General features: G+C 39.0%; 4 protein-coding genes across 6 annotated transcripts; all 4 read left to right on the top strand.

Moving 5' to 3' along the window:
- Nucleotides 1-1,148: 1,148 nt before the first annotated feature.
- On the top strand, nt 1,149-3,477 carry hoxc9a (homeobox C9a). The gene is made up of 2 exons (XM_042003854.1): nt 1,149-1,701; nt 2,706-3,477. The coding sequence occupies exons 1-2, from the start codon at nt 1,158-1,160 to the stop codon at nt 2,948-2,950; spliced, it is 789 nt and encodes a 262-aa protein (XP_041859788.1). The 5' UTR covers nt 1,149-1,157; the 3' UTR covers nt 2,951-3,477.
- Nucleotides 3,478-7,111: 3,634 nt separating this feature from the next.
- Nucleotides 7,112-10,537, top strand: hoxc8a (homeobox C8a). The gene is made up of 2 exons (XM_042003816.1): nt 7,112-7,625; nt 8,990-10,537. Exons 1-2 carry the CDS (start codon nt 7,190-7,192, stop codon nt 9,310-9,312), a joined length of 759 nt encoding a protein of 252 aa, XP_041859750.1. The 5' UTR covers nt 7,112-7,189; the 3' UTR covers nt 9,313-10,537.
- Nucleotides 10,538-13,393: 2,856 nt separating this feature from the next.
- Nucleotides 13,394-20,630, top strand: hoxc6a (homeobox C6a). Of its 3 annotated transcripts, XM_042004715.1 has the most exons (3): nt 13,394-13,539; nt 18,991-19,190; nt 19,603-20,630. In XM_042004715.1, exons 1-3 carry the CDS (start codon nt 13,520-13,522, stop codon nt 19,911-19,913), a joined length of 531 nt encoding a protein of 176 aa, XP_041860649.1. In that variant the 5' UTR covers nt 13,394-13,519; the 3' UTR covers nt 19,914-20,630. The 3 variants fall into 3 exon arrangements, with proteins under 3 accessions (XP_041860649.1, XP_041860648.1, XP_041860646.1); XM_042004714.1 differs by lacking the exon at nt 13,394-13,539 and having other exon boundaries at nt 18,597-19,190; nt 19,606-20,630; XM_042004712.1 differs by lacking the exon at nt 13,394-13,539 and having other exon boundaries at nt 18,597-19,190.
- A 765-nt stretch (nt 20,631-21,395) lies between these two features.
- Nucleotides 21,396-24,252, top strand: LOC121652126 (homeobox protein Hox-C5a-like). The gene is made up of 2 exons (XM_042004716.1): nt 21,396-22,114; nt 23,283-24,252. Exons 1-2 carry the CDS (start codon nt 21,637-21,639, stop codon nt 23,489-23,491), a joined length of 687 nt encoding a protein of 228 aa, XP_041860650.1. The 5' UTR covers nt 21,396-21,636; the 3' UTR covers nt 23,492-24,252.
- Nucleotides 24,253-24,754: the final 502 nt, after the last annotated feature.

Below are 24,754 nucleotides of genomic sequence, written 5' to 3'. Positions count from 1 at the left end.
TTACCGCTTCTTCGCAGTGTCCCCTTTTCAGTCCTCAGCCTTTCTGATTTCATAAAAATGTTTCACATGCATACAATAGTGCTGGTTTTATGTCAAACGGGAATCTCGGATACAGTCTTATTAACGACACGTTTATGAACAATCAAATGCTCCTCGTTAAAATTTATTGATGGGCATAAAAACACGAACTAGCCAAATATAGCCAGGTTTAGTGGGTTGCTTGTCAGGATTCGGAATCCCCTCCTCGAATAGCACAATCCCATTTAGGAAATACTTGGTCTTCTGGCCCTCGTTAAAACAGTGTAAACTTTATCATTGGTGTATGCTGTATCCTATATTATCATTCTTTCTCTGCCCTGTCAGGTCTCCACGCTGCCACTGAGAAAGATTTTCTCTTTTAACAATAAACAGCATTCCACATGAAGTTATAAACTTATCACTTTATCAAATAAGTTGTTGGTGTGCTGAAATTTAAACAAGCCAGAAACGTATTATCTACATCACACCAGCAACGTATTTAGTGATGAGTTGATCAAATAAGTCGCTGGTTTGATGAAGGTAAGACGTTGCTGGCTTGTTTAACCTTCATTAAACCAGCAACGTATTTGATAAAACGATTAGTTTATAACTTATGCAAATACGTTGTTGGCTTGATGAAAGTAAAACTACCCAGCGATTCAGTAAAGCATATAATGCTGTAATACTATCCCTTGCAACCGCATGGAGCTTCGGTAGATTTTGCCTGACAGAGATTGATTACACCATCAAATAGTTCCCTGCTTTCAGACGTAATGTGCGCAGGTCTGTACTGCGACTGGAAAAAGACCGACAACTGGCACTACCGATGCATATTTTCTTCATACAAAAAAAGCAATGTTGATCAGATTACCTCTATACGTCCAAGAAAATGCGTAAAAGCACACATTCTTTGATCCAATTTATGAGCATTGGTATCCCAGGGTAAGTGGCGCATTGATCCACTGTACAATTTTTGTGGGGGTAAATATAATCACGTGTCGTTGAGGCAGCCAATAGCAGCAAGGGAAGCGTTGAGAAATAATTACCTGCCTTGATTGTTCTATGGCTAGATAAAAAAAAGTACACATACACTCCATATAATAAACGGATGCATGTAAAAGAGTCAGGGAAGCTTCGACATGTCGACCACGGGTCCCATAAGTAATTATTATGTGGACTCCTTGATCAACCATGAGAATGAGGATGTCCTTGCTGCTACTCGGTTTTCGGCTGCCGGTTCGCACCCAACCGGCCCTCGTCCGACGTCCCTAGTACCGGAGTGCGCTGACTATCCTTCCTGCAGCTTCGCACCCAAGCCACCCGTCTTCTCCACGTCCTGGGCCCCAGTACACTCCCAGTCATCAGTGGTTTACCATCCATACAGTCATCAGCCTCACTTAGGCACAGACTCGAGGTATATGCGGTCTTGGCTGGAGCCGATATCGGGCGCCGTGCCTTTCCACGGCTATCCGGGGAACGGCAGGCACTATGGGCTGAAGCCCGATGCCTTTCAGGAGCACAGAACCGGTGAATGTCTCAGCTCCAGCGGACGAACCTACTCGGATTATCTATACTGCTCATCCACTGACGTTCGAGACAAGACGCAGCAGAATATCCCTTCTCCCGAGTCGGAACTCCTGGCTTCAGGGAAGCATAAAGAGGAAAAACCGGAGCTAGATCCGAGTAAGTTCAAGCTCCTATGGTCTTTTACAGCCTGGGCAGAGCCTTGTTTTGGATTGTACAAAACTGCATTTACTAAGAGCTGTTTTATCGTTCAGTATAAAATGGAAAGATAAGCTGTTTCTTTCTCCCTTTCAGTTGGGCTCTGAATCACTTGTGCTAGGGGGGAAGCTTTAGGAACTATAAAAGACAAATGCTACTAGGCTAATATTGGGGCTATAAAACTAGACGGGGCTGTAAACATGGACTCAAATCTGCAGGAAGACGTTGAATTTGGAAGGATGTTGCATAATGTAAAAACATGCAAGGTGCTCATTTAAAGCGAAACCCTAAACCGACATATGAATCTATTTATCAGTAAAAGCTAAATGGTTCCTTTTATGACTATATTCTGACCCAGTGCCATTAAAGACAGCACATCAAACCCCATAAGCCGACTTTCAAGTCTATTTTGTCTGCAGGCCCATCTTGTGAGGGAAAGCCTTTTTCTTTCTTTCTTTCCTTTATCTCAGATTCCCTGTGGTAAAATATTCCCCCACAAAACAGTGAAAAGATTAGGCTATATGTATACAGTCACATATGACATTTTCTCTCCTCTCTTAGTCCAAAACAAATTCACATGACTTTTTCAGCCAACTTGAGGAATGTAGGGACATACTCTAGTACTTTCACCACGGACCTGTAAAGGCTTGAACCACGGACCATTTTATGGGCCAATAAAGTGAATAAGCGCATTGAGTACTTTACGACGGTGTTGCTCTCAAGTTAAAGGGACAAGGAAGCAAATCAGCGGAGGTTTGCTCGCTGTAAGGCTGAGAATATTTTTTTATATAATGTTTTATTTCAACTTAGCTATAAAATGAACAAAAATTAGAATTACTTTGAGTTGTACACCTTTAGATGATCTTGTCACACGTTCCTAAGGGTTCAACTTCTAGTCATTGTTTTAAAAATGGTTTTCCCTCTTGTTTTTCTCTTTTTATTATTATTATGGTTTTTATTTGCAGATAACCCAGTGGCAAATTGGATACATGCCCGCTCCACAAGGAAGAAACGATGTCCGTACACAAAGTACCAGACTCTCGAACTGGAAAAGGAGTTTTTGTTCAATATGTACCTTACAAGAGACCGCCGATACGAGGTCGCTAGGGTACTGAATCTGACCGAGAGGCAGGTCAAAATCTGGTTTCAGAACCGGCGAATGAAGATGAAGAAAATGAACAAAGAAAAGACCGAAAGCAAAGAACAATAATGTGGACTGCAGTGAGAAAACAACTATAAGAAACCACTAGTCACATGGACAGCACAGATGTACCAAAACCCACGATGACACCCCCTCCCCACTTCCTTGTCATTTTTATCACTTTGTTTGATTTTGTATTAACCCTAACTTCCAGACTGTTTTATGCTGATTATTATTTTCTAGCGCACAGTGAAAGCATTTTGCATTTAAGAAAAAAGGAAGAAAGAAGAAAAAGGTATTTGGGGGGGAATAACATTCTGTTTCACTTCAATGTTTTTTGTAAGAGAAATTAAAGAAGCGCAATTTGGATTGGAAAAAACCATCCGAAGAAAGGCTATACTTGAATTCTTTTAAATTTCATGAAACCATAATTTATGATGTAAATGTTTTCTTTTGTGTTTATTTACTTTGTACCCTCTTGCGCAGGTGGAGTATTTTGTACAGGAAAAAGAGCATCTGCGAACGACTTGTCTGTCTTGTATTTTGTGATAGTTGTTGCTGTATTTGTGCTTTTTTTCTCATGAATGTAGCCTACGAGTTTAATTATAGAGTGTAGCTAAAGACCTCTACAAATATAACCATAAACACAAGTGTTTGTTTTCTGTATTCATTGGAATATCATGCTGGCAATTTAGCTGCACATGGAGAGGTCCTAAAATTTAAAATTCTTTTTAGAAAAACTATTTTAATGAATTATAAACTGCAGGGAAATTGCGTCACGAAAATTATTATCTTAGCTTCATGCTGCAAACACAGCTGTGACCTAATGGTGAATATTGCAAAGGGCTCAGTTCGACAGCTTTAGCTGGCAGCTCGTTTAAACCGTAAATAAGACAATACTACTATTTTCATTATTATTTGTATCAGTATTACCAATATTTACTTTGCATTAAATAAAGCGAAAATTAGTGTCTTTCTGTCCTTCTTAAGTGTCCACCGCTCACCGTCGCAGTTTTGAAAAAAGATATAATAAATTAAAAGCGGTATCTTATTTTATTTGTTTGTAAAATACTCATTCCTACAAATAATAAAAACAAAAAATAATCGTATACCGTTCCTTTTTCCTTCCTGTTTTTCTAAAAAGATTTGCAATGTTATAACTCATGTTCAAACTATATAAAATTTTTAGGTGACCATAATAAATACCAGATACATGTGCGATATCATTTTAGGTCTGGGCATAGTACACATTTTGTCTAAACTTATCAGCAGAGTTTGATGGAGTTTGCTGATGTTGCAATCCAATGCGAACAGAAATACTGGCAAACTTTGACCAGCAAAACTTTTAAGTCAGAGACAATTTCCCATGTCTCGCATTTGTTTCCTGGGATTGGCCTAAATTGCCTTTTTGTGGTGGCAAACAATACAGACAGGATGCTATCATTTCAAAGCCCAATCTAGTGCATTTCCGCTCACCTCGGACAAAAATGCTAGTTTTACAACCCCTGTTGGAGCACGGCTGTTTGTCTCAAATGCAGACGAACAAAGCAAACTCGACTAACCGGCTAGACGTCTGGGCTAAATTACTTTATGGTTGTAATGGACGATGGTGGTGGACTCTTTCAAAGGAGAGTCGTGCACACTGTTCTGGGGATTTTTTTCTGATGGGCCAGCTTCAACTCCACTGTACTTCATCAAAAGAGTGGTCGATTAGCCTTCAATTAGATGGGGAAAAGTCAATAGTTGTAGTGCATAAATGTGAGTGCTGCAGAGCAGTTATCTCTGATGTAGACGGTCGTCACAACAGGAAACACAGCAGCACAGCAACTACTTCACGTGCGCAATAAAACAAAAAGGACTGATGAAACGGTTGAAGATTTGGTGTTCAACATAATCTTTAAACCTGTTTAATTCAAAGTAAAGGACAGGATAAATGCCAGAATACATACAAGGTTTAGACAGATGGGGAGACCCTTTCTGTACCCATATAGCTGATGTGTTCTGATTGGTGGGATCACTGAGGTTTAGGGGCACATCCCAACACTAGATGACGCTGTTGGTCCATGTTTTGGGCATGGTCTGCATGAGAAGCTTGTTTTGCAGCTCTGTAGCTTGGCTGAAGAATTAAGAGTAACCCATCGATGACAAGTGACAGATATGGCCACGCACTGCATTTTCTGTAACAGGCCGCAGAGCAGCACTTTGGAATGCAGTGAGTTGGTTGTTCCGTTTGACTTCAAATAAATAGTTATTGAGGTGATGAAGATGTCAATCTCTGCCTAAATTTATTCAACGTAAAAACAAGGGAAAAAGTAGTTTCAGAAAAACTTTTAATTTACTTTTAATTTTATTAAACTGAACAGAGCTTGCATTTACAAGGACAAATGTTGAACCAAATCCATCAAAATTACAGATTCGATTTTATTCTCTTTATTGGTGTAGAAGAATAATACCTTTGATAATAAAATTTAAATAAAGCTAAATAAATATAGATATGTGTGTGTATATATATATATATAAATAGATAGATAGATAGATAGATAGATAGATAGATAGATAGATAGATAGATAGATAGATAGATAGATAGATAGATAGATAGATAGATAGATAGATAGATAGATAGATAGATAGATAGATAGATAGATTACATGAAAGTAGTGTAGTGGAAAGACAAAAACAACAAAAAAAAAAGAACATTAAAGAAACAGAATCACATATGAACAAAAAATACTTTTTATTGACCCACCATGGACAATTTTGTCATTAAATATCATTACAATAAAAAAAGAGAAACAAAAGTAACAGCATTGTCTGTAGAAAAAAAAAACTGAACAACAATGACAAATATTATTATTATTATTATTATTATTAATAATAATAATAATAATAATAATAATAATAATAATAATAATATAATAATAATAATAATAATAATAATAATAATAATAATAATAATAAATGGTTTTTAAAAATACTCCCAACTCCCAATACTCCTAGGCCTTCTCGGTTATACGGTCTGTACTAGCAGTTCAGAGTCCCAAAGAAGTGATTGGCAATCTGCATATTTATAGAGTGTGAAAGGTCTATAAATTCGCCCTGTGCTTCTTTCATATTTTACGATTATGTGTATAATACGTCTGAAACCCCACAAAAAACCACACAGGCATATTGGGAGTAAGACACCATACAACTATTGAGCTGGGAGTCGTGCGCGCGTTGATTGCAGCTAAACACCCAATGTTACATTTTATGAACCCCACCATGTGGGAGATTTATTGCTCATCCTAGTCGGTTTTACGGGGTCACTAAGTGGCACATAGTATTCATGGGTCGTGTTTATATTTGCGAGTGACGGTGTTTTACATCGCCTGGCACAAATGTGTTGCATTGGACTTTACTGGCTCACATCAGGGAGAACCTTTTGTCTTAAAATCATTATTTTACCAGCAGATCTGTTCGACTTTATTTTGTGCTGACTTGGATCTTCGGTGTTTAATTATTTTCTACCTGTATTATTTACAAATACTATGCTGATTTGTTGGAGCGCATGAAAGGCCAGCTGTGGTGTGGAATCGTGTAGGCTAAGCTTTAGGGCCGAGTAGGGCAAATATCAACTTATAACACCTTTATCTATCTTCAAATGGTAGATTTTCCCTGCTTCGAGCACTTCTTTAGCCCCATGTAAAGACAACCATCTTAACTATAAATTTAGATTACAGTGGGAGCCCATCAGACTATTAGAACCATTTCAAAGCACCATTGGTCAGCACACAACAAGGATTTTTGTGATAAACAAAACATTGATCATATTTACACCCTCTTAGATTGTTGGATCATGATTAGTGAATCTCCTCTCAAGGTGGATATACGTAGGGCCCACGTCTGAACGGTCATGGAAAGATGAAGGGGTGGGGGGTGGAGGAGGGTGGGGGCGCTTGTGGTAGGGGCGGTTGGGTGGGAAGCTGAAAAAAGGAAAAAGAAAGAAAAGAGCAGCGCCTGTGACTGTGCCGGTGCAGCAAGCCAGCTTTAACCTTAGCTAACGCATGTCCAAAGCACATGCCATAAAGCGAGTTTGAGACTGCAAAACCTGGGGAGAAAACGCTCACGACTGCCAGAGAAACCCGATGAGAGGAACGGCTCAGAGAGAGTGAGCTGCCGTAGATTGTCCAAAGGGGCAGCGTTTCTCCTAGTTCCGGTTTATCTGCCTGTGTGCGCTGTGCGAGTTGGGACCCTAAACAAAAGGCTGCCATCATCCTAAAGGAGATATTCAGCTGCGAGAGAGCCCGTCTGCTTGATGCTAACTAAACATGAGCTCCTATTTTGTTAACCCTCTTTTTTCTAAATACAAAGGCAGCGAGTCACTGGAACCCACTTACTACGACTGCAGGTTTCCACAAAGCGTTGCCCGCAGCCACACGCTAGTTTACGGACCCGGAGCAGCCGCACCGGGCTTTCAGCACCCGTCCCATCATGTGCAGGACTTTTTCCACCACGGGTCCACGGGGATCTCCAATCCCGGATACCAACAAAACCCCTGCGCTTTGGCTTGCCACGGAGACGCAACGAAATTTTATGGCTACGAAACCCTTCCGAGGCAAACGCTTTATGGTACCCAGCAAGACGCAAGCCTAGCGCAATACCCAGACTGTAAATCGTCGAGCAGCTCTAACCCCGGAGAAGGACAAGGCCACTTAAATCAAAACTCCTCTCCCAGTCTTATGTTTCCTTGGATGAGACCCCACGGTCAGAAACATATAATTTTTATTTATTTTTCTTTCTGTGTCACTCTGTGGGGCGCGTGTGTGGGTCAGTGTGTATCTGTCTTGTGTGTATGTGTTTTTGCATGTGTGTTAAATATCCGTGAGTGTCAATAATTATGTTTCTATACTATAAAACGAGATAAGTCAGAGAACATGATGAGGCACATACAACCTGAGCTGCAGGCTGCTGTTACTCTGCAGCACATGTTCATGCAGGGTTGATTTCAAAAGTGCCTTTAAACACTGAATTACATATCATAGCTCATAACAACAGCTCTTTGAAGTCAATAATCGTTCGGTGAAGATATTCACAAGCTGAAAAACGAGCTACAAAGAGGGATGAATCATTCAGTGTTGAAAATATGATGATACCACAACCACCATCAGCATGTAGAGTGACAGGGGGGTTAGCTGAAACACTGGACATCCCGATTATCCACAATCCGGGTTTAAGGGGTAATTTGACCCATAGGCCCAATGTGGCTCATACTCATACAGCCATAATGGTAAGGACTTTGTGGATATTGTTATTCCATTCATGGGCCATTCTGTTCAGGCTATCAGGCTACATCAGCTCACACAGGTGTAAGCTTCATCTTTATCTGCTCAGAAAGAATTACATCATTAGCCTGTCCACATCTGTTGGTTATCTCATCTTTTTTTTCATACTCTGGCCCCTTATTTTCTTCCTACTATGTTTGAGTGACTGAAATTCTCCACCATGCTTGTATTAGGCCTAGTTTTAGAGAGGAATGTTGTACTAGGGGGAAAGTAGTGCATATATGTTGTTGGTTGTGGGACTTTATTTCTGGTATGTAAACCACAATTCATTTTACATGTGTTTTGTTTGTAGGAATAAGGTGTAGTTTGGTACAGATACAGTTTTGATTGTGTTTTGAATGTATACACACATATATATGTATATATATATGAGTGTGTGTATGTGTGTGTGTGTGTGTGTGTGTGTGTAAACAAAAAATAAGAAAAATACAGTAAAGTCTCACCCAGCTGTTTGTACTACTAGTACGAAGTTGCAAGATATAGCCAAAGCTTCGATTATTGCAAGGTGGAAAACTATTTTTGTTTTATTTTTATTCTACTTTTACAGTTTCCGTACATAGTTAGTTACTCGGTTGTTTTATTTGTGAGAATAAATACTACTGCTAATGGAAAATCTCATTTATCAAACACGTGAAAAAAATAACACCCCCACTTTAACTAATGCCATTTAGTTTGATCAGTATTCAGACTGAGGAAAAAAGCAAAATGATTTATTAATCATCTGAATGTTTTCTTATTCGAGACCGTGGTTCGGTCCAGCTAACTTTTGGCTTTATTTCATTCAAGCCCCAGGCAGACGGAATGGGAGGCAAACCTACAGTCGCTACCAAACTCTTGAATTGGAGAAGGAGTTTCTCTTCAACCCTTACCTGACCCGTAAGAGGAGGATCGAGGTATCCCACGCCCTGAGCCTGACCGAGCGGCAGGTGAAGATTTGGTTTCAGAACAGAAGGATGAAATGGAAAAAAGAGAACAACAAAGACAAGTTTCCGGGTCAGAGAGGAGAAGCTGAAGCCGAGGCTGAGGCTGAGGAAGAGGGCAACGAGGACGGTGAAGGGGAAGAGGCAGAAGAGAAAGAAGCGGAAGAGAAAGAAGAGAGCAAGGAGTGATTTTTATGGTCCTTTTTTATGGTTATATGGCTGAAAAAAGAGGAAAAAAAAGGAGAGAGGTCCTATAAACAGAGGAAGAGTCACAAGGAGGCAAAGAGCGTCAACTTTATGACCACCCTTCCATTTTGTCAAGAGGGAACAGGAATCCCACCAATATTGCTGTCACAAATAGACAAAATTCTCCCTTCCCTCGATTGTTCTATGATTGCCATTTGGATAAGTTACACACGCTTGTAAACATTTTTGTTATAGAACTCTCACACTTACACAGAAAGGGTAAATTAAAACGCATGTTATGGAAAATGGCGTAGCTGTTTTTCTTCTCTTCACTTTTTTATTTTTTATTTTTATTTTTTTTTTTTTTGGTTTTAACAAATTTGCTTTCTGTATGAAACGCGTAGCCAAATAATATCAAAACATGACCAACACCTGTGTTGTAAATAGATTCAAGCCTACATTCAGGAAGAACACCTTTCCAGATCGGCCTCTAAGAAACTGTAAACAAAACGTAGGCCTGTAACTTAGTAGTAAGTGTTCAAACATCATCGCCGCAGTTACATTGGCTAACAGCCCATGTATAAACCACACCTTTTATTATTAGAGTTGTTACTGTTACTATTTTACTTGTTTTATGACCCCGACAAAAGTAGCCATTAGCTCCTCAGATATCTTTTTTTCTAGGATTACCAGGGAAATGCAACCGTTTGAAATCCTTTGATGCTACCTAAACCTGGGGAAATTGCAATAGAGATTTCTGAATATAGAGATTTCATATGGTTTTAATTTTAAAATGTTCTATAACAACCTTATATTAGTAAGTTATGTGTGTAGCATTTACCCAGTATTCAATAAACACTTGTTGAAGACAATTTGTGAGTCTTGGGAAGACAATTAGCTCAAAGCCAAGCAAACCATTTTGAGATTGTACCACGCACTACCTAAACTCAGAGCTTTGGCCCTGCAGAGTTTATATTCCACATGTGTGGCATTGCTCTGATTTAATTGCAAGCTATTTCCCCAACAACTAAAACTGCCTATAACGCATATTTGCGTATGATAATACCTGCTACAATTACAACGATTATAAGGGAACTTTTATTTCAATGTGCTGGTGACATAGCGTAGTTGTTTTGCACTGAATATAATCTTTATGTACGTCTTGTTATATATTGATGTTAACAATATGCTCGTTTCCTGTTGTTATTTCTGTGAAAAACGGAATTGTGTGTCCCCGCCATTGTTGATGTAAAATCACAAATAAACAAGATGGCTCACGTTAATTGTTTTTGTTTTTTGTTGTTTTATTGATAGAAACCACAGAGAAAAAAAAGTAAGACAATAGATAAGCATAGTGTTGATGTTTTGGTGATGCTGTGGGTTTTAGACTTTACATTCGCTTGTGGCGGAATGAGAAAAGTAAATGCGCACAGCCACTTGGCCTGAATAGTTTAACTTTTCCAACTTATTACTTCGATAAAGGAGAACACACGGAAATAAAGAAGTAATTGATACAAAAAGAAAAAAAAGCCTGCATTTGCAAACGTATCTCTTTACCTTAGAAGAAAACCACAAATCCCCTTTCACAGCACGCCTGAGTCGTATTTGATTCATCCGTCTAATAAGAAACGTCCTCTCTTCTGGGAGGACACGAGGCTTTTCTTAATGAAACTTGGGAAGAATAATGGCTCTTTGAGATGACACAAACATCTGACTTCTCATATTAATAATCAGACTAAATAACTGCAAAGCATGGGGGTGGTGAGGGTCTTTACAGTGCAAGGTATTGTGTGAAACTTGGTGTCCAGACAAATCCAAGAAACACATCGCTAAAATCAAAGCGAATAGGAGGCCAAGTGCAGATAACAGTCGGTGTCTCATCCTCAATCCCGCCGCTTCTGCTGCTTTTCATTGTGACTGTTTGGATTAAACGGAGTGAAAGAGCAGGTCACGCAACGTCTGAGGAATAATCAAGTAAAATAAACATAAAAATAGCTACGCCTAAATGGGACAGCCAACTTGAGGCGTTTCACCTGCTCGATCTGCTCCCTCTTTTTCCATACACGTAATTCTTATATTCCTCTTCATATATTAACTAAAATGACCATATAGGCATCTTAATTAATCAAGACCCCGATTATGCTTCTCCAGTTTGTCCGTTTCGTTGGTCAGTTAAACTATTTGAAAAAATGCAATCCATGATATAGTCTACTTACTGGAGAGACATAGTGAGTCTATATGTGAGTCTATAGACGGTGAATATGATCCAGTTACGAGGTTTTCCTTTGAATTTTAATTTCATCATGTTTTCCTCTTTCTTTATTTTTTTCAAATTTCAAATTAAAATTTAGTGCTAATTAGAAAACATATCGACTTAGTACCTAATTTTAGAAAGAGAAAAGATAAAATAACGGTTGTTTCGATGTCACATTAAAGGAACTCGAATAAAATACAATTAGAAAATGCTCTATTTGCTGGTAGCAAATGGTAATTTCTAACAAATAAATGCATAACGATAAGGATTTTCGATTTCATTATTTGCATTAAAATGCAACTATCTGCAGCCTGATAATTAGATTTTATTATTCCTTGATCTTAGTCCACACTAAGATAAAGAAGCAACCTAGGCGACGATGTACTACCCCCGTTTTCTCTCTCCCTCTCTCTCTCTCTCTCTCTCTCTCTCTCTCTCTCTCTCTCTCTCTCAAGCATTTAGTGTTCAGAAAATTCCGGATGTGACCTAACTCACGTTATACTGCTTTCCTTTTGCTTGTGTGCGTGTGTGTAGTTTTGCACGAGGGTTGACATTACCAATAAAGTTTAGTGTACCTGCAGTAAACTTTATTAGGGTGTAAAGACACGGCTCACATGGGCCTGCATCTCTTGTCTCATTGTACTGCGGCTGGTGATCACGGCCTGCGATGATGCAGCGCGCATCCAAGTAATACAATTTCTTTTCTTATGATGAGTGCAAAAATATACCATATTCATCACTTTGACTTCATGTCACACGACTCTTTGGAAATGATGGCCTCTTCGAATTCGCATGCTTAAACTTGCTCAATAGGCTTAAATTATAGTATTATTTTTAAATGCTTTTACATGCGTTTACATGTATTTTGCTTTTTCCTTGTGCAAAGGAGGGATCTTGTAAAACCAGGGTTCGCTTTACTGTCTCGTTATTTTCATAATGTAAAATTTCTGTCTTTATATTTCCAAAAGTTGCATTTTGTGTGAGTGTGTTACTCTTAGCTCTGGCTGAAACTTTGCTTTAGATTTACAAAGCATGTATGTTGCTTGGCACAACACTTTATAAATGAAATTGTGCATGCCTTCTCAGACTCAAATTGCACTCAAATGCCATATTTGCCATATATATATATATATATATCACACAAGGCTGGTGCGTCTTGAAGAATCCTAATTGAAGATTAATGAATGATCCTGCATTGTCCCTCTGTTTCCTACTTCCACACTTCCATTTTACTGATCCCTGTATGGGTGCATCATGTCATGCAGTCTGTCTGCAGGGGAACTGTCATGTTGACGTATGTCTGATTTGTGAGATATTGGAATATCCAGCATCGTGCTTCATGTTGTGTGTGGCCGTTTTTAGTTTTGTCCTATCGGAAAAAAAGAAAGAAAGTAAAAGATGGGTGCAAACATTCCTGGTTGTTAAAGGGAGAAATTTACAGCTGAGTAATAAAAGTTTACGACTGAATCTTTTCTGCTATTGGCTGAAGCCAGCCACGTGGCACACGCTCTATGAACATGAACTTTATGCTGTTGTCTATTCTCTGGTCCTTCCCTTGTATCAGCTGCAGACCAAGCAGGGCGTAGAACGTCTTTTGTTTTTTACTCGTATTTAGAAGAAAATAGCCGAGTCACTTTGGTATACGACTGTATGTGTTATTCATCCGATCTCCGACTTCCTGACAGAGGGATCATCTGGACAGTCGCCGCCTCTACCAGCCGCTGCCTGCGTTTGTCCCCCCCTCCGGAGGCAATAAAACCGCGACTGGAAAAGCAAAAAGAGCAAGCAAGCCAGCAAGAAAATACTTTTCTCGGCTGACAAAAACCGTGCCTCAATACGCTCCTTATCGCTGGAAAGTGAAGACAAACATCTGTAATCGGGAGATGCGCGCTGTGTTGATATTGCCCTTCTCGCCGTCGTGACCCATCAGCTGCTATTTTGGACCAAAAGCTACGAATGAAAGAGAGCCTGCTCAAGTAAGATGCCGCTTCTTCTCACTGTTACTTCTCTTTGTCCTTTCGTCGAGTTGAAATGGTGAATGAGATCACAGAAGTTTAAGTGTATATTCATGTAGGTGACCTGACCTGTAGCCTGGTAGGCTGCTGATGCCCGAAGCGGTTTTCATTAGTCCTCTCTGGTTGGAGCACCTGCGTGCTTACTGCCGTCTTGGCCTGCATTAGGGGAGCATTTTAGAGGTAGGCTACTGTGCCAATCTGCTGTAATAAATTGTTCCCTGATAGTAAACTTTCTCATCATTCACAGGCCCTCCTGACTAGGCAGTTAAAATTACAGTCAGAGCTGGATGATTTGCTCTAATTATATCTGGCTTCCATAGTTCTTGTCACATGTTAGTCAGAGTTCATGCCGAGAGTCTGAATAACATCTACGAGAAATATTACGTACCTTTATGTCACACACACAAGCACTTGTATGTATACATATGGTTAAATATGTAGGACACACTGATAGCTCCCGGCAGTGCCCCCTAGCGACCAGAGGTATTGCATGTGGAAGTGGGCGGGTGTTGAGGCTTGTTGTTTATGGCTGCTGGTTTTCGGCAGCGGTTCACTGCGGATGTCAGCTGACCCAGCTGATAGACTGCTGCCAGCAAGAAACTACTCGAGCTGACACCGAGGAGTGTTTCCGAGTGTCTGATTTGTTGTTCTTACTTTTGCAAACGAGAGATCTGCCCCTGTTTTAATGTAGCCTGAGATACGGTGCTTTGTAGCAGATGATATATTTGTGACATAACCACTGACGACATATTAGAAGTTAACACTTCTTTTTATTTACACTGTAAGAAAAGAAAACCATGACAAATATACCCATGATCATCAAAACCAGAAGCAGCAGCAAGATTAAGCATTTAATGTTAACATTAGTCAATGGAGAAACAAGTTTTACAGTTAATCATGCATCAAACACACCCCACTTGATAATACCAATAATATAGAGATAGATAATTTCTCCAATATTTGACAAAAAGAAAAAAGTTTTACTCAAAAATATCCTATTTTCATAACATAAAAATAAGATTCTTTAGAGCTACGTGTGTGTCTGTGACAAAGCAACGAAGAGAGTGCAATAAACATAAATACAAATCCAAGAGGGAAAAGTTTGTCCAGTAGTTTTAAGCACAATTAATCGTCTCTAAAAGTATGTTAAAGTATCTTAGATAGGCTAAATCTCTCTCTTTCTGTCTGTCTGTCAGTGAGAGTGTGATGGAGTGAATGGGGGAGGGGGCATCAGTGATCAGTACTTTTTTCACATTTGAAGTTGTAAGCATTGGGTTTTTATCAAAGCTCAACTTGAAGAAATGTCTCCTATGCGTTTGCAGAGACGAAATATTGTTCAATGTAATAAAGTGATTTCATGTGTTTATTCTTCCTCCAGCTCAGCAGTCCCGCGTTTCAACCTTGTAAAATTATTGCCAATGCCTCTTTGTGGAAGCCTTTAAAGTCTTATAACCTACTGTTACACACGTTGTTTGCTTTTCCCTTATGAAAAATTGCTTCTGCAATGGATTTTGTCCGCTGCTGCCCAGCTCTGTGTGTCTGCGGAGAGAGAAACAGAAAGAGACAGTTAATTTAATATATGCTATTTGGGTTGTTATGTAAATCTTCGTTTAGAATAAGAGGGGAAAACCACAGTCTATTGTTTAGCCCTGTAGTGTTTTTAAAACCAGAGATAGGCTCGCATAAAACTTCATGAAGTCACGAATATGTCCATATCACCACATTTAAAACCTCACTTACAAATCCCGACAGGGCAAAAATTTTGCCTACTAATGGTCTTAATTTATGATGTGTGGATCAACATGCACTCATTGGGCAACAGCTTCCTGAGTGCTTAACGAGCATAAAGTCGAACACTTCCGGACATTAATTGGACCAGCCAGCGATGGTAAAGTGCTTATAGAGGGGCTTTACATTGTTAGTATGTGAATTACTCCTTATTAGGAGCGGGGGAGAGGAAAAAGCATCAAGGGCTGACCAGACTTTGCTTCCCTCGCTGTGTTTTTCATCATGGCTGATAATGTAGAAATTTTAAAGGTCCCGTATTGCTAATACTGAATTATGTTGTGACGTTACATAGTAAATGATCTCTGCAAGCAGGCTGAAAAGTTATAGGTTCAAAGAGGTATATGGCCCTGTTAGACTTTGGGGGCGCAGGCAGTTAAAATTGGGCCCGAAGAGCTCAGAAACTAATTAAAGTGTACCCATGCAGTGTTATTATTATTATTATTATTATTATTATTATTAATAATAATAATAATAATAATAATATCTGCCATTATTTAAACATTAATGATTAATATTAAAGTTTAGTATGACTTTGATTAAAATGTATCCGTTTTGGTTCACTCATACATCGTTGTTCAAAAGGTTCCTTTTAAAATCGTGAAAATGTGAACCAAACGGCTTCCACCATCAAAAGCCGTGCATGTGATTTGCCTCACGGGCCGCAATAAAACACTAAAACACTGGGGGAAAGAATGACCTTTCTGATTCTGCACACTGACACAACCTCTGCTGCATTCCAGTCCACACATTGGCTTTACTGTTCAGCTTTTATTTACGGCCTCAACTTTATGGACCAGCGTGTTTTTCCTGTGTGTGAGACACAGGGAGAGAAAGCAACAATTTGAAAAAGTCGTGTTTGGAAAACGTAATAATTCCCATTTCTTTTATTTAAACGGCAAACACTAAAATGTTTATTAAATTTATCACGTTTGTATGAAAACTAAATAAACCGAAAATGTCAAGGTTGTGGAAACTGCGAGTTAAAAAAATAAATAAAAAAAAAGTTCACAAATCCAATGCGCATCCTGTTAATGACATCCTTAGCATGGTAACTTAAGAAGGCCATAGTAAGAAGCACCAACTTTTATATATATATATATATATTTATTTATTTATTTATTTATTAATTAATTTATTAATTTATTAATTTATTTATTTATTTATTTATTTATTTATTTATTTATTTATTCATTTATTTTTTACAGTTTGCACTGTATATTATTTAAATCCGGATTTTAAGTGGCAGAGTTAAGGGATGAGTTCATTTTCTGATCAACATTAGATCATTAGTTGCCAAATATTAAGGATAATTAATCCAAGTCCCACTAGTCTTTTTCTTTTTGTGTGCATTTTTCTTTTTTTTTTTTTTTTTTTTTTTTTAATGATTCGTATTATTAAATCGAGAAACAGTGGAAAAAGAAAAGGACAATGATATTGTGGCAGCTTACAACTTGGACGCTTTGTTTGCAGAATTCTATGTATTTCGGATGTCACATATGGCCACGAATAGGTGAAAGCAAACTTTTATTGCACCAGCTACTTCCTTCTCTTTGTTCTTGTCTCTTTTATGGGCTTTTCAGGATCCCAAACAACAGACCAAACAGTTGCACGTTCAAGCTTTTTGTATTCATTCGATTGAAATCGATGACCCTAACCAATAAGTTGATGTAGCCGGCGTGACTTCGTTTGAGCAGACATTTTCAATTGCATCATTGATTATTTTATTGGTATCTATTACATTATTGAACACGTTTCTAATATCTATTTTATATATATATATATATATATATATATATATATATATATATATATATATATATATATATATATATATATATATATATATATATATATATATATATATAGCAAAACTAAAATTCATGGGGCAATTTATATATATATATATATATAAATTGCCCCATGAATTTTAGTTTTGTTATGGTTCTCGCGAAACCTTTCAAAAGTGATTTTCAAACCCACAATTTGCTACAGAGATAATTATCGGTTCCTGTTTCCCCTGTTTTTGTCAGCGGAATGTCGAGGTAAGATCCGAACACGTCAAAAAGACAGAAAACATCTGTACAGGGATACTATAGCGCTCTGTGTTTGACTCTGCAGGGTGAAAATTGATCTGAAGTCTGTACTTTATTGTTATGACTTTCAGAGAGTGTACCTGAGGACTAGTCGCACACATTGAACACCGTCCACAGCTGGCTTGTGGATGAATTTTTCTGACGTCTTACTGGAAGAACAGAAAGAAAATTCATTTGATTTTTCAGATTTTCTTTCTTTCTTTTTTTTAAAGATTGTTGGGTGAAGTCATCCTATACACACTTCTTATCCAGTCGCTGGACATACACCCAATTTTTATTCCCACACTTGCTTTTCTCCATGTGCTGCAAATCGCTTTAATTACTGAGCCTGGGAGATTCTGAGTTGCAAAGCTCTGCTGCAGAGATAGTTGTTAGTGAGCTGGGGAACGTCACTTGTTTTATTGCCCTCACAGAAGAGAGACCATAAACGCATTCTTACCACCTACACCCTCCCCCAGTTAACTGCAAAAGCATGAAAGTGGTCTTTTGCCAGATAATTCATACACAAAGGACACATTAACAGTTTTTTGGGAGTTCGCTGATATGGTGCACATGGACAATAGAAAGCTAATATTCGTTTTGATCCTCATAAAAAGCAGCGAATGGCAGCATGAAGTTGTTGTAACCTCTATCTCTGCTGGTGTTATGAAATAAAAACTGAGTTAGGTCACACACATACACACATACACCCTCTCTCTCACACATTTACACACATAAGAAGTTAGTATTACAGTTAAGGACTCTGCATTGTGCCTCATTTTAGTTGTTAATTTTCCTGAATTGCACCCTTAAAGATACACATATACAGGATTTCGTGTATTTTCATCCAGAAATCATGCTTTCTGAACACTGTACTGAACATGACTGGCCACTTTCTGCGCAGTTTTCCTCTTAAAAACTCAATGCCTTTAAAGTTCAAGCTAAAAGCTTCTCATACCCAAGCTGGATAGTGTACCACTTCATGTCTACGTTTTGTTTATCGGCATTTAGCACTCATGTTCAAGCTCTGAGCTAAAAGCTACAGTTTCGTCTCAACTCCTGCGTCTCAATTGGTTGAAAATGGTCAGCTGACATTGTCATATTGTCTCTCACCGAGCCAAGCCTCGGCTATAACACTCGGGTTTGTGCGTCTTAACCGGAGATTGGAAATTAATAATATTCAATCCTCAAAGTAGCCCACTTCCAGTTAGAGAGGCAGAAAGTCGTAGTAAAGCTGAAGATCTAGAAGAAAGGTGGTTGGTTGACTCAGACGGGAAAGAGATTTACAGAGAAGGAGATTGAAAAGGGACCGATAAAGAAGTGGGGAGAGTTGGAGAGAGGGTTACAAGCAAGGTATGAATTCTTATTTCGCAAACCCGTCGCTCTCCTGCCATTTATCCGGTGGTCAAGATGTTTTACCTAACGTTCCTCTAAACTCCACCACCTATGACACAGTCAGGCATTTTTCGTCATATGGCGCTGCCGTGACCCAGAATCGGATATATGCACCTTTCTACTCTCCTCAAGATAATGTCGTTTTTGGCTCTGGCAGGGCACAGTATGAGTATGGATCAAACGTATTTCTCCAAGACAAGGACGTGCTGCCCAGCTGCAGACAAACAAACATGGGACTCAACACACAAAGCCACATTGCTCAAGAGTACAGTCTGGATCAAGGAAGAGCAGGAGCCCAGGAGCAGAAAAGTAACATCCCGATCTACCCGTGGATGCAGCGAATGAACTCACACAGCGGTGAGTTTTACTATGACAAATAAATTAAGAAAATGGGCCAGTTTTACGATTTGTCTTACCAAGAGAGTAAGTTACTTTTTTATGGCCTCATAAAACATTACTGTATCCCCTCGACTTGTAGATGGGCCTAACATGTGCAAACAAACAGCTTTCATTTTAAGAATGATATAGTAGCCATAATCGGTAATATGAGACAGATACAATGTGTTGGAAGCGTTTTATTATTTACATAATAAAGTAAATATGATCTTTAAGATTAGTCCAGAATCCAAAATGGTTCTATTTTCCCAGTAGATTTAAATTGTGGCTCTTGCATTGTGGTATAACATTTGATCAACCGCCTTAATAAGTATAACCAGACGTGACCTGGCTTTGTAAGCGATTAAATTAGTGCCTTTACTTTGTATTCCAGCAGGAGTTGGCTACGGGACGGACAGACGCAGAGGACGTCAAATATACTCTCGCTACCAAACACTGGAGCTGGAAAAGGAGTTTCACTTTAACCGCTACCTGACTAGGCGTAGACGCATTGAAATCGCAAATGCGCTCTGTTTAACTGAGAGGCAGATCAAAATCTGGTTTCAGAACCGACGCATGAAATGGAAGAAGGAGAGCAACCTGACCTCCACGGTGACTGGAAGTGAACAGACAGGAGCCTCACAACAAGAGGAACGCAGTGGTGCAGTGGAAGAAGGGAAGGATGAGGACAAGAAGAAAGAATAGTTAAAAGACTGGGGGGGAAATCGCCCGATGACCATTTAAACCCAACGTAACTACCTAAAAATCTATATGGACTTGAGAACGACTTCACTGCATGATGGCTACCCCGATGCTCTTCATTTCATATTGACCACAGGAGTGTGGAGCCTTAGATATGATTTCAGCTGCAGTTTGGTCCCTATGATATTTGGAGCATTGAGTGGGTTTTATTATTATAATTATTATTACGATGTCTCACTTTCATTGTGAAAATAATAATAAAAAAACGTATTATTCTTTCCGTTATTTCCCATGCCGGGAAATCTGTGTAGTTACCCCATCACCTCATCCATCACTGTGAACTCTTTGATCACCTCACTAAATACAGTGTTGGCTTGACTTAGCTCATTATTGTACATGCACATTCCACGGCATTAAGTAAAGGACACTCGATACTTGAATCTTCCGCAGAAAAGTGCCCTGCATTAACCTAAAAGTTGCACGGACAGTGTCCAGTCCCCACACAACCACAACTGAAAGACCTGTATATATTTAAAAAAGCAACAGAATATTGTGTAAATTCTTCGAAGACTTGTGCATTTAATCGCTTCGTTGGGCGCTGCATTATGTAAAATAGCGCCCAATTCTTTGTTTTTTGATCATTTGACACAATAGACTTTTCTTGTGAGATCAATTTTTACACAATTAATTTTTCACTTTTCTTTGAGAGTCTCAAAATCATGTTTTGTCATTATTGTTTATCATGAAATAAAAAGTCTTTAAAAAACCTACCTCCCGGTCTCTCTCTCTCTCTCTCTCTCTCTTGTTTTTTTTTATGGAGTTGTGTATTTTGTGACATGAGTCAGATGATTTTTAAAAGGCAGGATTCTCATTTTAGCACAGAAATGTGGCAGATAAATGATAAATAATTAAGAAACTTTAAATTTGATCACATGCTTAATCTGCCAATAGATTGTGCAGGCAAGTGGTACCTAATAGCTAGGGCGAAGAAAAAATTTCTAGACAAAATTTGATCTCTTTGAAAATTAACTTATAGAATATGTTTGGTATCATTGTATAACGGAAATGAACTATTGGACAGCATATACAATATAAAATCTTCCTAGTTGCTTTAATATCAAACAAATTCACTACGACTGCCATGTTTAGGGAAATATATACCAAATTATATAATGTATTATTATTATTATTATTATTATTATTATTATTATTATTATTATTATTATTATTATTAAGAATCGGTTGTGTACCCTGGTGCCTCAGTGGCACAAAGCCCGTCCTGACCGTCCTGCTCCATTCCAGACACCAGATGACGCTCTTGTCTTACTGTCCTGCCCTTTTTTGCGCTAAAGAATCTCTGCCTGGTCCCCAACAACCAACAGCTCAAAGTTTACCGGACACGTTTCTGCTATTCATCAATATCTCCATTGAGTATCAAGCCAATTTATGACTGGCCAATATGTGCACGTGATCGCATACAAATACCCCATATTTGGGCAGCGCACGTCGGATCAAGAATAAAAAAGGACACCAAAGACTACTCCACCTATAAATCCTGGATTTTTTTTATTTATTTATTTTTTAAAGGAAGGCAGCTTTGAGTTTTCCAAAAGCGGCTCCAAAGAAACGCAATGACCAACCAAAACAAGGAAATACCCGTAACACACATCCCGCAGCTCTTTATAGGTTAGATAAAAGACAAAATAAGTGTCGGTGGTAGTTTAAAATGAGCATTTATGTTGACAGCTCCAGTCTCAGGCAAACAGACGAGACAACTTCTTCTAACACTATGTTTAGTTTCGATTTATCTGGGAGCAGGTCCAGTTGTTATGAGAGTGTTAATGTGGACGGGATTTACTCTTGTCCCGTCCCCACGACTTCTGTCGAACAGAAGGAGATGAAAACTAGCCTGCGTGGCAACACGGATACTCCTCTCCCGTCAAGACCACTGATAACCATGGTGTCCAGTAGCTCGTCTGTGGACGCGAGCGGGCTAAATTACGGCAGCAGTCCACTGCTGGGACGTGGGGCAGACAGGGACCCGGAGAGAAGCGCCAAATCCCTCGGCAACAAGAGCCAGGAGAGCGACAAAAACGCGGATAACACGCAATCAGTGAAACGAAACACAAATGTGAATCATCGTCAGGATAGTGAGCAGCGGCCACAGATTTATCCATGGATGACAAAACTGCACATGAGCCACGGTAAAGTTTGCCTCTTTTCTAAAGTGCGGCTAAGATGATTTCCCTTATTCACTCTTAACGTAGCAACAGATCTTTTCGCTCGTTCCAGTGTCCCTCTTGAGTTTTATAGGCCAAACGCAGGAAATAATAAAAACTTGCGGTCATAAATTTTATGACAAAGGCATCCATTGCTCGTAAACCTGCTCTGTTACGGTGAAGAGGTGATCTGTGGTGTGATTTATGGTTGTATAATTGGATAAGAAAACAAAACTATGATGAAACTATGAAATAATACCACGAATGCAACTAAGGGCTTCACTTAATGCTTTTTTGTTGTCGTTGTTGTTTATAAGTTGTGCGTTTTACATCATGACAAGGTGAAAAAAACTCTTAGCCTTAAATTGAACTCTGGGAAAGAGCAATGCCCTGACCCAATCATGAACTTTTCACCTCGAAAAGATTTCAATAGGCATGCTTATTCTCCATGCCTTCGAATCACTGACAATCAGAAGACTGCAAAATGGACAGTGAGTACATTTACTGAAAAAAAGCTAGACTTGTTTTGTGTTCCATCGTGCAAATGTACAGGAACACACAGCAGGGAGGTTAAAAATATTTAAGTCTAATAGCACAGGCCTGTTGCTTTACTTAGCATGCCTGTGCATCTCCATTAAAATGGAAATATCTAAAAAACAACCGTTTTTGTTTTTTTATTCCATTTATTTGGTTTACACGCATATCCTTTATCGTCCCACAAAATTATACTGATCTACACCACTGCGCAGCGGCTTAGATTGAGGCCCACATGTTTCAAATGATCTGATTTAACATTTTGCAAATAAGGAATGTTTATTAAGCTATCATTTATTAATTTTAGTTTTTAATAAATGATACGATTCCTTTAATTCACGCCTAGGTTATGCCTATAGCTAGCCGTTCTTGTCAGAACTACATACATTTTTGTTACACAAATCCACAAGTTATATCAAGTTAAAATGGGAAATATAACATTTTTTATCTTTCATTGCTGAGCGAAAAGGAACCTAAACGGAGAGATATTTGCCTGAAATGTTTCCTATCGGATGACCAAGCTTTTTTTTAATGTAATACATTTAGTTTAATCTTTTTATTTATCTACCATTATTTTATTTTTGCTATTGATAACTAACTTATTTTAATGCCACTTCAGAATCGGAAGGTAAGCGGTCCAGGACCAGTTACACCCGGTACCAGACTCTGGAGCTGGAGAAAGAGTTTCACTTCAACCGGTACCTAAGCCGCCGCAGGCGCATAGAGATCGCCCACACTCTGTGTCTAAACGAGAGGCAGATCAAAATCTGGTTCCAGAACAGACGAATGAAGTGGAAGAAGGACTCAAAGATCAAAGTGAAGGAGTAAAAATGCAGCCAGTGAGTGGGGTGCATGCAGCACGTTTTCAGCCATCACTGACTGCGCAGTGCCGCCTGACCTTCAGATGAACCGCTAGGAGCAATGACATCATGACACCGCTCTGTGTGCTTCATCACCAATTATGTGTCACTTGCTGCAGTTTGGGACCTAATGTATTGAATATCACTCACTTTGATCAATCGGTTTACATTTCTAAATTAATTTGCTGTCCATGCGATGATAACCCCACTTTACTGCGCGAAGGGAACAGGAGGTTGAGGGGAGCTGGGTCCTTCACGCTGCCTGGCTTTGGTCTGCATTGCACTGAAAAGCTGCACAATATTAATAATCTGTATTCATGGTTGGGATACTGGCGGCTGAGCTGTGGCCTGCATAATTTCCAGCTATGCCATATAGTTAAAAATCTGCGGCCAGGGAATCAAGCAGATACTAAGTAAATCATAAACTGACCTGAGCTTATGTTCATAACTACATTTCACCCTCATTTCTTTTATTTTAAAACCAGTGTGTTGCAGTTAGGATGTTGTTGAACGTGTTATGTGTTCAGTAAGCAAAGTCTTTGTGAATGGATATCTGTGAAGGCATCATTATTGTCACTGTCATATTGTTGTGAATCTGGATCATTATGTGTACTTCAGTAACTATATGTTATAATGTGCAATGAAGCTCCCCCTTTGTAAACTGAAGGTGCCTGCACATGGCATAGATTAACTGACAGATGACCTGTTTGTCTATTGTAACCAATAAAGTTATTAAAAGTAAGGTGATTTCAGTGTGCCCACGTCTGTTATCAGTGGTTGATTGCAAAATAATATAACAGTCTTACAAATAACGTTTTTGTGCTGTAGATCATCTGAATAAGCTGCAGGTCTAAGTGTAGATTTCCTTTTGTTTGACCACGTTTCACTAGCTTTCCTCAGAATTTCTCAAGCTGACAAACGCGCTCTGAAGTTTAAAGCTCTCATAAAACTTTATTGCCCCTTTTCCACCACTCCACAGGCACACTCCGTTTCCTGTTTTGTCAGAAAAGGAAGACACACACACACACACACACACACACACACACACACACACACACACACACACACACATTGATCTATGATAACAACTCAACGTGGACGCTAAACTTTGCTGCCCTGTGCAGTCTGACGCGTCATCATCGTAAAGGCCACATGGCCACTTTATGTTTTCGCCTTCCTATTTAATCCCACTGTAGTTAAAGCAGCATTGTATTAGCGTAATAAAGAGGAC

This window comes from Melanotaenia boesemani, chromosome 13, assembly GCF_017639745.1.
Source record: "Melanotaenia boesemani isolate fMelBoe1 chromosome 13, fMelBoe1.pri, whole genome shotgun sequence".
NCBI lineage: Eukaryota > Metazoa > Chordata > Actinopteri > Atheriniformes > Melanotaeniidae > Melanotaenia > Melanotaenia boesemani.
The sequence above is the reverse complement of the archived record's forward strand: the minus strand, read 5'-3'. Positions and strand labels throughout refer to the sequence as shown.

Excerpts from the sequence above, each read along its gene's own strand:
- hoxc8a (XM_042003816.1), top strand. The coding sequence starts at position 7,190 with ATGAGCTCCTATTTTGTTAACCCTCTTTTTTCTAAATACAAAGGCAGC. Across the intron at positions 7,626-8,989 it reads TCCTTGGATGAGACCCCACG|CCCCAGGCAGACGGAATGGG; the intron begins GTCAGAAACATA and ends ATTTCATTCAAG.
- LOC121652126 (XM_042004716.1), top strand. The coding sequence starts at position 21,637 with ATGAGCATTTATGTTGACAGCTCCAGTCTCAGGCAAACAGACGAGACA. Across the intron at positions 22,115-23,282 it reads AAAACTGCACATGAGCCACG|AATCGGAAGGTAAGCGGTCC; the intron begins GTAAAGTTTGCC and ends ATGCCACTTCAG.
- hoxc9a (XM_042003854.1), top strand. The coding sequence starts at position 1,158 with ATGTCGACCACGGGTCCCATAAGTAATTATTATGTGGACTCCTTGATC. Across the intron at positions 1,702-2,705 it reads AAAACCGGAGCTAGATCCGA|ATAACCCAGTGGCAAATTGG; the intron begins GTAAGTTCAAGC and ends TTTTATTTGCAG.
- hoxc6a (XM_042004712.1), top strand. The coding sequence starts at position 18,794 with ATGAATTCTTATTTCGCAAACCCGTCGCTCTCCTGCCATTTATCCGGT. Across the intron at positions 19,191-19,602 it reads GCGAATGAACTCACACAGCG|CAGGAGTTGGCTACGGGACG; the intron begins GTGAGTTTTACT and ends TTTGTATTCCAG.